At 41.8% G+C, this 10317-nt stretch overlaps 1 protein-coding gene across 1 annotated transcript; it reads left to right on the top strand.

Moving 5' to 3' along the window:
• Positions 1-4376: 4376 nt before the first annotated feature.
• On the top strand, positions 4377-9869 carry LOC111970912 (augurin-A-like). The gene is made up of 4 exons (XM_023997667.2): positions 4377-4611; positions 6602-6649; positions 7797-7957; positions 9432-9869. The coding sequence occupies exons 1-4, from the start codon at positions 4377-4379 to the stop codon at positions 9579-9581; spliced, it is 594 nt and encodes a 197-aa protein (XP_023853435.2). The 3' UTR covers positions 9582-9869.
• The last annotated feature ends 448 nt before the right edge of the window (positions 9870-10317 follow it).

Genomic DNA, 10317 nt, shown 5'->3' with positions numbered 1-10317 from the left:
TACTACATGATTCCATATGTGTTATTTCAAAGTTTGATGTCTTCACTATTATTCTACAATGTAGAAAATAGTAAAAAATAAAGAGAAACCCTTGAATGAGTAGGTGTGTCCAAACTTTTGACTAGTACTGTATATATTTCCCTACTTTTGATTTCTGTCAACCAAGATGACACCACCATGCATAAGACATACTGCAACCTCGTCCTTGTCCGCTCACTGAAGGTAGGAGAGGTGTTAAAGGCATTATATGTGAAATCAATACTTGGATATTTACCATCAGTTCTCTTTCTCTTCATTGCTGATGGAGACAGGAGGCAAGGCAACAATGTGCCCTCTTTTGTTGTGGAATACCTCATTGATCCTCTCTGCAGCTTGCAAATCAAGGACTGCTGTGTTTGTTAGTGTGGCATTGTGAAAAAGTGTATGTGTCTATTCCAGATTATGGACAAACCATCTTTGTCCTTGTCCTTGTCCTTGTCTATTTCTTATTGTGGTGTACAGACAGTATATCAACAGTAAATAAAAAACACAGGACACAACAAGACTCACCTCTATGTAACAGTTTTAACTTTATGGCGTCCCCTCGCCCCGACCCGGGCGCAAACCAGGGACCCTCTGCACACATCAACAACAGTCACCCATGAAGCATCGTTATCCATCGCTCCACAAAGGCAAAGACAGGGCGATTGAAACCTAAAATCTCACATTTGGACTCATCAGACCAAAGGACAGATTTCCACCGGTCTAATGTCCATTGCTTGTGTTTCTTGGCCCAAGCAAGTCTCTTTTTCTTATTGGTGTCCTTTAGTAATGGTTTCTTTGCAGCAATTCGACCATGAAGGCCTGATTCACAGTCTCCTCTGAACAGTTGATGTTGAGATGTCTGTTACAGTGGCGATTTTAGCGTGTACATTTTTTTGATGCATGCCAGCAAAGACACAACACAACACTAAACAATACAACTCTAAACAATACATGAATTGCACTTTATAAGCGACAAGCGGTACCCACAAACTGTTAAAGCTGTCCTAACAGCAGACCTTTCCTTCCAGCACCATGGAGTGAATCCTTATCCTTAGCGAACCAGTTCATTCAGCCTCATTTACTGCCTTTGTAAAAACATAGCTGATATGACTGACTTGCTTAAACAAATGTGGTTTCRACTGACAATTGAGATGTACAAACTATGGCATAAGGGAACAATGAGCGGATAAGASGCATTCTGTAATTTCGATTAAGACGTTAATGAGCGAGCGACGACGGACGTAGGCAATATAACAATATATAACAATATAACAATAACAATATGCAATAGCACTTTTGAAATGTACAGCGACAGAATACAGAACATGGGCCACTCTTACAGTATTTTCCCTGTACACCAAGTCAGATAAGGAGAGCATATAAGCAGACATTAAAATCTCTTACGATATTAGATGATGGCATTACTCAAAAACAGGTTATAGGCTACATGAGTCAGAACAGTAATGTTAGGCGAAATTGAGAGGTGAAAATAGACCAAATTATTAGGGTGAGGCACATTGGCTACTAACAGCTTACTACACAACATACACTTAGTATTACTTTCTTAGCTACAGTATAAATATCTCCCTTGCATATTACATAATTTATGCAGCAGCATGCAATACATTTTTCGACTCACTCCTTGGCTTTTGATGTGCTCACTTAAACATGAAGGTGGCGRGGCGGTTTTGTCATCAAAGTCTGGCATTCTCTGGTGGGAACTCAGAAGAAAAACACACAGCCACTCCATTGAATAGSAGGCTACTGTTACTGATTGCTTCGCACTGCTTGCAGTTAGCCACTGATTCCTTCCAAATGACTCATTGTTGAATTTGCYATTTCTAACTTGTTGTGTAATCTTTATGTCCAATGGCAGATGAACACCGATACGCTTTATCTATATTTTCTCTTCATTATTTCTCTTCACATGACAAGGATTTAAAAGGAGTTGCTAGTAGATTGTCGACTTGATTTATGATGATGACTGCTAGCTAAGACTTTGAAAGTAAGATGTTGACATGATCAGTCCAATCAAAGCTACTGTAGATATAACGTGATTTGATGTAATTCTATCTGTGGCCAATGACCTTAAGCCTTCTTGGATGGGCACTTCTAAAAGAACTCTATGTCAGAACCCAAGGAACAAACCTTTTCGAGCTCTAACCTTAGACTTGGGGGTGACGTACTGTCCCATGAGTGACAGAAAACTGAGCCAATCATGACAGAAAACTGAGCCAATCAGGCGCAACGCTCTGTATTTTCTGCTGGCTTGCCCCACCACCACAGAAAGCACTGAGCTAGGCTGAAACACCTGCATTTTGGAGCTGCCTTAAGAAAGCAAAAAAGAGACCATGTTTGTATGATTTTATTAACAAAATGAAATTGTTTAAAAAATATATTGTTTGCAAACTGATATGTGACACGTATTAATGTCTAAATAACAAGCAAAAAGGGCAAGCCTAAAAATGTGGGGCCCTGAATGACGGGTCGCCACTGGTCTGTTACTTGAACACTGTGAAGCATTTATTTGGGCTGCAATCTGAGGCTGGTAACTAATGAACTGATCCTCTGCAGCAGAGGTAGTTCTGGGTCTTTATTTCCTGTGGCGGTCCTCATAACAGCCAGTTTCATCATAGCACTTTTGCGATTGCACTTGAAGAAACTTTCAAAGTACTTGACATTTTCCATATTGACTAACCTTCATACCTTAAAGTAATGATGGATTGTCMTTTCTCTTTGCTTATTTGAGCTGTTCTTGCCATAATATGGACTTGGTCTTTTACCAAATAGGGCTATCTTCTGTATACCACCCCTACCATGTCACAACACATCTGATTTGGCTCAAACACATTAAAAAGGAAAGTAATTCCACAAATTAACTTTAAACAAGGTGTCATGCCCTGACCTTAGTTATCTTTGTTTTCTTTATTATTTTGGTTAGGTCAGGGTGTGACAAGGGTGGTTGGTTTAGTTTTTGTATTGTCTAGGTGTTTTACCTGTCTAGGGTTTTTGTATATCTATAGGGTTTTTGTATATCTATGGGGTTTTTGTATGTCTAGGTATATGTAGGTCTATGGTGGCCTGAATTGGTTCCTGAATTGGTTCCCAATCATCTCCTCCTTACGACGACCGTGACACAAGGTACACCTGTTAATTGAACCGCATTGACTACCTCATGAAGCTGGTAGAGAGAATTCCAAGAGTGTGCAAAGCTGTCATCAAGACAAAGGGTGGCTACTGTGAATAATCTCAAATATATAATATTTCCATTTATTTAACACTTTATTGGTTACTACATGTTACTACATGTTTCCATATGTGTTATTTCATAGTTTTGATGTCTTCACTATGATTCTACAATGTAGAAAATAGTACAAATAAAGAAAAGCCCTTGAATGAGTAGGTGTGTTCAAGCTTTTGACTGGTACCGGGAAAAGGGTGCAGAATTGAGACAATTTAAAATCAAATCTACTGCTCCCTACCTGTGTAGAGAGGACTAGTCTCCATGATCTTGGGGCTCCGACAAACTTCAAAGAAGAGTAAGGAAATGTAATTTAATTCAAACTGTTTTTTTTTCTCTGTGGAGATGTGTTTTTTCATGTTCAGAAACATCTGTCCTTCCCTTGAGATATTTAGCTCTTTCTGCATGGAAACATGCCCCAGGGGGAAAGTTCCATGAGCGGTGTTCCATAAATATGGTCCCAGATTTGTTGATTGCAGCATCATGATGCTATTTGTTAAGTTACTACTTGGTCTGAAAAAAGCGCAGGAAAATGATAATTTACTGCTGACTGTGTGGAGGAAATATGATATGGAGGTTTTCTGTGTTGTCTTTGAGGAAATGTTTCTGTTCTCAGTGTTTCTATGACATCATTGGTCAGGCTTGACAGTTGTTTGACAGTTACAATTTACACTTTCTGTATAAAGACATTTGACAGAAAAACAACAAAATATCTCAGTAAGAGAAAGCACAATATCTTAGCCGGACACTACTCTAGATGTAGCAATGCTCGGTCACACTTTATTTGGATAGTCCGAAMAGRCCATCTGTACATGCTCTACAGATTGTCATACTATCAACAAACTATCTYTTGATAAGCAACTGCTTGCTATGGTTAGGGCTAGGTTTAGAATAAGGGTTAGGGGTAAGGCTAAGGTTAGGGTAAGTGTTAAGTTTAGGGTTAGGATAAGGTTATGGTTAGTTGAAGTGTTACTGATAGCTTGTAGATTGTCTGTAGAGCATCTACAGATGGACTATCCAAATAAAGTGTTACCCATCCAWCAAACATATCACCCACACATTAAACGAGAGAGAATGACCGAGTGCTTCTGTTTGGCTGGGTCTTCCTTTTATGACATTCCTGAACCGGCACAAGCAGGTTTTCCTCCATGAAGGAATGTTTGTTCTCTGGGCCTGTGGGGAGACTCCTGCTTCCACTGGTCCTGATTCTCCTCCCGCTTCCTCTACCCACTGCTTCCCGAGACTCAGAGAGACGTCTGGGACWGAGACGGAGACCATGGCTTTCCACAACCTCTGTCTGCAGGTTCTACTGCTAACTSCRTTCCTCTCCTACTGCGCTCACTCAGGTAAAACCCTTCCGTCACTCACATCCGTATTGTACATTTGTGATTGAGTGTACTCACTGACCCATCACATTTATACTGTAAATTTGCAGGTTGATGCATTCAAATGTCATAGTATGTTGCCACGTGACAAAATTGTTACAGAGAATAGAGATTTGGAAAAGGGTGCCTGCATGCCTGTCTCGATACATTTTCCCATCTCACTTTTTTTTTTTAATTGCTGAGATCAGCCGAGACTAGATTTTTTCTTCTTCTTGAGGACAGTGTGACATCTGATTTTGAAAGAGTTCAGTGGCTATTCTGTCCGCCTTGTAGCCACCATCTTGGATGCTCTGTAGGAAGCTTTGATTTTTGAAGTTCACCGGGAGAAAGAATAATGGTTGAGAGAGAGAGGGAGAAAAAAGGAGAGGTAAACCAAGAGAATAGCAAGAGGGAGGGAGAGTTTTAAAAAAAGGGGGGGGGGGAGAGGGAGAGGGATTTAAGTATTTGTGTGTGGAGGACAAAAGGAGGTCAAACCAAAACACAGCTCCTGGAGGGAGGATTTCACACCCTCATATCATATTGTTTGTCCGTGAATATCACCCTCCTACCGTCTACTGTCTGCTAGCTAGAGGAAGAAGGTCTCACTACCTCTCTAACCGGCCATCTAATATCAAACCAGAACCCACTACATTTAAAGAACTACATTGATACAACACATTCATTACCCTTTACACTTGTGGGAATGGGCCTACATGGATAGGGCTACATTGAAATGTTTCTTACAGAATGARTATGAAAAGCATATGCATAATCATGGTAACAATTGAAAGGGAACAGTTTGGAGATAATGGGAAAATTATTAGACCAAAGTTGGGCACACCTGACACAAGACTGAATCCAAACATTACACCGTTGATTTTATGTGCATTTTACTGTACTTTTTGCCACATTTGTTGAAAACAAAATCTGAAAATACTCTGGATATATTCTGTAACATGACGATAATATTTCTGGAGAATGTGGGGAAGGTGAGTGAGAGGTCTAACTGGTGTCTCCATGTGGTCACACACCTCTCCAAAGTGTGCACAGTTCCTAAGCAATGTCAATGCACTTTTATGACTCAAAGAAGAGTCTTCAATTATGTATTTTTTTTTTGCGGTCCTAGCTGTGCCATTGAGGAACTACAGCAAGCATACTAGCAGTTGTTTAGTTTGGAACACAACCCCTTGGTCCCTGCCATCCCTGCTCTGGTAACACTTCAATTAACTGGAGTGTTTTTCAAGTATTGATATGGCGAACGGGTATGAAGGGAGGGATATACTAGGTTTTTGTATACTGCATTGGTTTGACTTCTTAATAGGAGAATTGTAACACTTAAATGTTTCAGAATTAGATTTCTTAGATACTCCTTTCGTGAACTCTCTCTCTGTCATAGGGCATTACAATGATATACACTGAGTGTACAAAACACCTGCTCTTTCCATGACATAGAGTAGACTGACCAGGTGAATCCAGGTGAAAGCTAGAATCCCTTATTGATGTCACGTGTTAAATCAGGTTAAAGAAGGGTTTTTAAGCCTTGAGACAATTGAGACATGGATTGTGTATGTGTGCCATTCAGAGGGTGAATGGGCAAGAAAAATATTTAAGTGCCTTTGATCAGGGTATGGTAGTAGGTGCCAGGCGAGTGTGTCAAGAACTGCAACGTTTCCCGTGTGTATCAAGAATGGTCCACCACCCAAAGAACATCCAGCCAACTTGACACGACTGTGGGAAGCATTGGAGTCAACATGGGCCAGCACCTTGTAGAGTCCATGCCCCGGCGAATTGAGGCTGTTCTGAGGGCAAAAGGGGGTGCAACTAATACAAATATTTTGTACACTCACAGTACGTCTTTCATAGTAATGATATAACAGTTGATACACTCTGATTGTAATGTTTAGGTCAAGGTCAAGTAGAATATATCTGATTTGTCTTTATTTAACCTATTTTGTCTGTGCGTCTCCAACAGATGGCGCAGGGGAGAACAAGCTCCACAGACTACTGAAGAAAAGAGATGGTAATATGGATTATGGCTGTTTTTCATGAGAAACATCTCACAGCTGAGACGACACACACACTGACTACACTGAGCCACGCTACTGTAACGTCTGCTTCCAACTCATGCTCTCAATCACATAGATCCCCTGAACGCAGCTCACTTTCCAGCCAACTTTCCAGCTCACACCCTCAAACAAATAGATCCCCTGAACGCAGTTCACTCTCCAGATCCCAATCACCTGAATTCTGATCACCTGTTCACACACCTGTATGTCATTTACACACACTATTTAGTTCAGTTCATTGCATCCCATAATTGTGAGGTATTGTTTGTTTTGATACACATTCTATTCAGAGCTCTGTTTATTTCCATATTAGTCCTCCTGTGTATCATAGTTTTTGGCCATCCTCACTAACGATGCCTTTTTGCCTATTCCCTGCATGTACTTTTACCTATCAGATTTCCTGTCGTCAACCTCTTGCCTGATCTCCTGGACTACGTTATTAGCCTTTTCCCTGCCTGTACCGTTACCTTTTTGGATTCCCTGTGTATGACCTTCTGCCTGTCCCTGGACACAGCTACCTGCCTCCTCCTGTGGTCCTTTGCTAACAAACACCTGCTGCGCCCTGCGCTTTAAACCAGCACTCTGTCTCCAATCGTATTCATTACAACTACATCCACATGTCTGCATCATTAATGTCAGGAAAACAATTCACCTTTCACTTGCCTAGTTAAATAAAAATAAATAACTTTATCGACAAATCCACCTCAGGCGGTAAACTTTTCACACTTGTCTAGCTTTGAATAGCCCTGTCAAGTTCAGACAGACCTCCATGGCACGCAACACACGCAGTCCTCTGTGGGATGAGTGCCTGGATTGATAAGTGACGTCTCAGATGATGATGGCTTCATGAGTCTTATTAATAATCTAAAAACACCCGTTGATATTTATAGAGTGTCGCTGATGCAGCCTTAGGCTCCTCTCCTGTCTGTCCTGGCTGCTGCTGGCCGGTCAGAACCACTCTCTCTCTCTGTCACTGACAGCTCCCCTGCTCCCTACACACTTCCCCTGCCTCCGACCCTGCTGTAGGCAAACAGGTGTGCTTATTGACTTCTTTACATCCACACCTTGACCCATGACCTCTCCTTACCTGTATTTCCTTAGTGGGCGGAGGTACGAAGCCTGTGTGGGTGGCGGTGGCCCCCTCTAAGGCCAAAGAGTTCCTGACCTCCCTACGGAGGCCCAAGAGGAACATCTGGGACCGCAGCAGGCCAGATGTGCAGCAATGGATCATGCAGTTTATGCACATGGGCTATGACGAGGCGGTAGGTGCACTGCACACTGCACCCTTCACAATACACTGCACTCTGCACACACAGATGCTTTACCCATTGGTCAGTAAAACATTCCTACAGTCCTTACAGTAATCCGATCTAGTTAAAAACAACTGCATCATATACTATCCTGTATTATAAACTGGGTGGTTTGAGCCCTGAATGCTGATTGGCTGACAGCCGTGTTATATCAGACCGTATACCACGGGTATGACAAAACATTTATTTTTACTGCTCTAATTACGTTGGTAACCAGTTRATAATACCAATAAGGCACCTCGGTTGTTTGTGGTATCTGACCAATATACCACGGCTAAGGGCTGTATCCAGGCACGACGGAAGAACAGCCGTTAGCCGTGGTTTATTGGCCATATACCACACCCCCTCATGCCTTATTGCTTAAATATACAATTCCATGTGATATTACAAATAACTGACTTACAGGAAGAATGTACAGCACAGTACAAGCACATTCCTATTATGTTCCTAGTTATGTTCCTTGTACCTTTAATCTAATCTGAATTATTTCCCTTTAATATGGTTATAGAAACTCTACCTATTTTTCCATCCTTGTATAAGTCACATGGTGGCATTTACAGGAATGATAGGTGAACATATGAAAAGGTCAGTCTTTGTGTTTGCTTTAGTCTCATACAGGCTGTACAGAGACATGACCTCCCGTCTACAGCAATGTCTTAGCAACACAATGCAAACACTCTCCGCCGTCTAGACAGCTCGATAAGAAAGTGTGTGTGTGTGTGTGTGTGTGTGTGTGTGTGTGTGTGTGTGTGTGTGTGTGTGTAACCTCTCTCCACTGTCCAGACAGCTCTATTATAGGGTGTGTGTTGATATTTATATGAAAGCTAGCGAGGCTGTGTGATTCGATTAATGTCGGTATCTGTGACACATGTCTCTTACCGGGCTCAGCAGCTGCCCCCTGTGTGTGTCAGTTCATCCCAGCTCCAACATCAGTCCATGAAGGGCCGTAATATTTCCCGCACGTCTGCGTCCATCGTCCAACAGCGGCGGACCTGTCCAAACCTTCTCGTCACATAAAGCCTAATAGAAAATGTGTCAGTTAATTATTCAAGACAAACAAGCACAAACGTAAGGCTGCCCTCGAACGCCAGTCATACTCTAACTCAGGCACACCGTCCCTTCCAAGACTTCACCTATTCAGACATATTTACACTACTTTAAGTTGATTTCCCGCTGGGGTCATACATTATATACAACAACAAATATGTACTGCAAGTCACTTTGGATCAAAGCATCTATTATGATATTATTTCATTGTATCTCCAGTTGTCCTTGAGTTGGATCTCTCCAACTGCATCTGTCACACAAATACACACACTGTGTCTTCTAACAACTTGTCTCTATTCACTCTCATTCAAACAAGTTCACGAGTCTCCTAGCTTGATTTCGTTAACGTTTTATCTCTTGTTGTCCATCCATCCCACAGAGGCTTGAGACTGACCTGTCCTACTGGATGGACCTGGCCCGGTCGTCAGACCAAGGTCGCCAGCACCATTATGACGAGAACGCCCCCATCGGGCCACAGGACCCCGGTTCCTACAGACACGGCGCCAATGTCAATTATGACTACTATTAATTGGCCCGCTGTGATTTACTCAGTTTCTCTGTCTCAACATAACAATCACATGAGCTMAAAGAGATAGTTCTGCGATTTTACATAGTAAGATACATGTTCCCTTAGACGACTTCAAAGTAAGGAAACAAATATGTTTTGTAAAATCGCTGAACTGTCCCAATCACATGAGTGCTTCCTCCTTCTGCCTTCTACGACTTATCCCTCTGATGCTATTCTGCACACATACAGTAATGTAGCCTTCTCTGTAGTGCAAGAAATGGAGCTAAGACATYCCTGTCCCAGACTATGGATTGGGTTTCACTGTCTTTACATTGTATCCTTTGCTGTCTGGGAGATTGAGACCTGCTGGTGTACATGCTGTGATGGGACCACAATGCATTGGGTTGATCTGTCTGAATAACTAAATAAAGACAGTCAAAACCTTTAATAATTCATGACTCTTGTACATGTTGTGTCCAGTGTGTGGTGAACCAGCAGACTGTACAGATACAGGCAGTACCTCAACCAGCCTGTAGATTGGATGCCAATCTATCCCTAAACTGATGCAGAAAAACAAACCATCATGGTGAAATAAAGGCAAAGGAGGGGCAACACAGCAAGCTGAGGAGACAGCAGCACCAATCACAGTCAACAGTTGAATGGAAGAAAAAGACAGAGGTTAAAAGAGGAGAGAAACTAGGTAGTGAGTGCTATCCCTTCTAACCTAAATTGATTTTCTGCATGATTGGGAAGAGTT

Source organism: Salvelinus sp. IW2-2015, linkage group LG12, assembly GCF_002910315.2.
Source record: "Salvelinus sp. IW2-2015 linkage group LG12, ASM291031v2, whole genome shotgun sequence".
Lineage (NCBI taxonomy): Eukaryota > Metazoa > Chordata > Actinopteri > Salmoniformes > Salmonidae > Salvelinus > Salvelinus sp. IW2-2015.
Note: the sequence above shows the minus strand (reverse complement) of the source record. Positions and strands in the feature narration are given on the sequence as shown.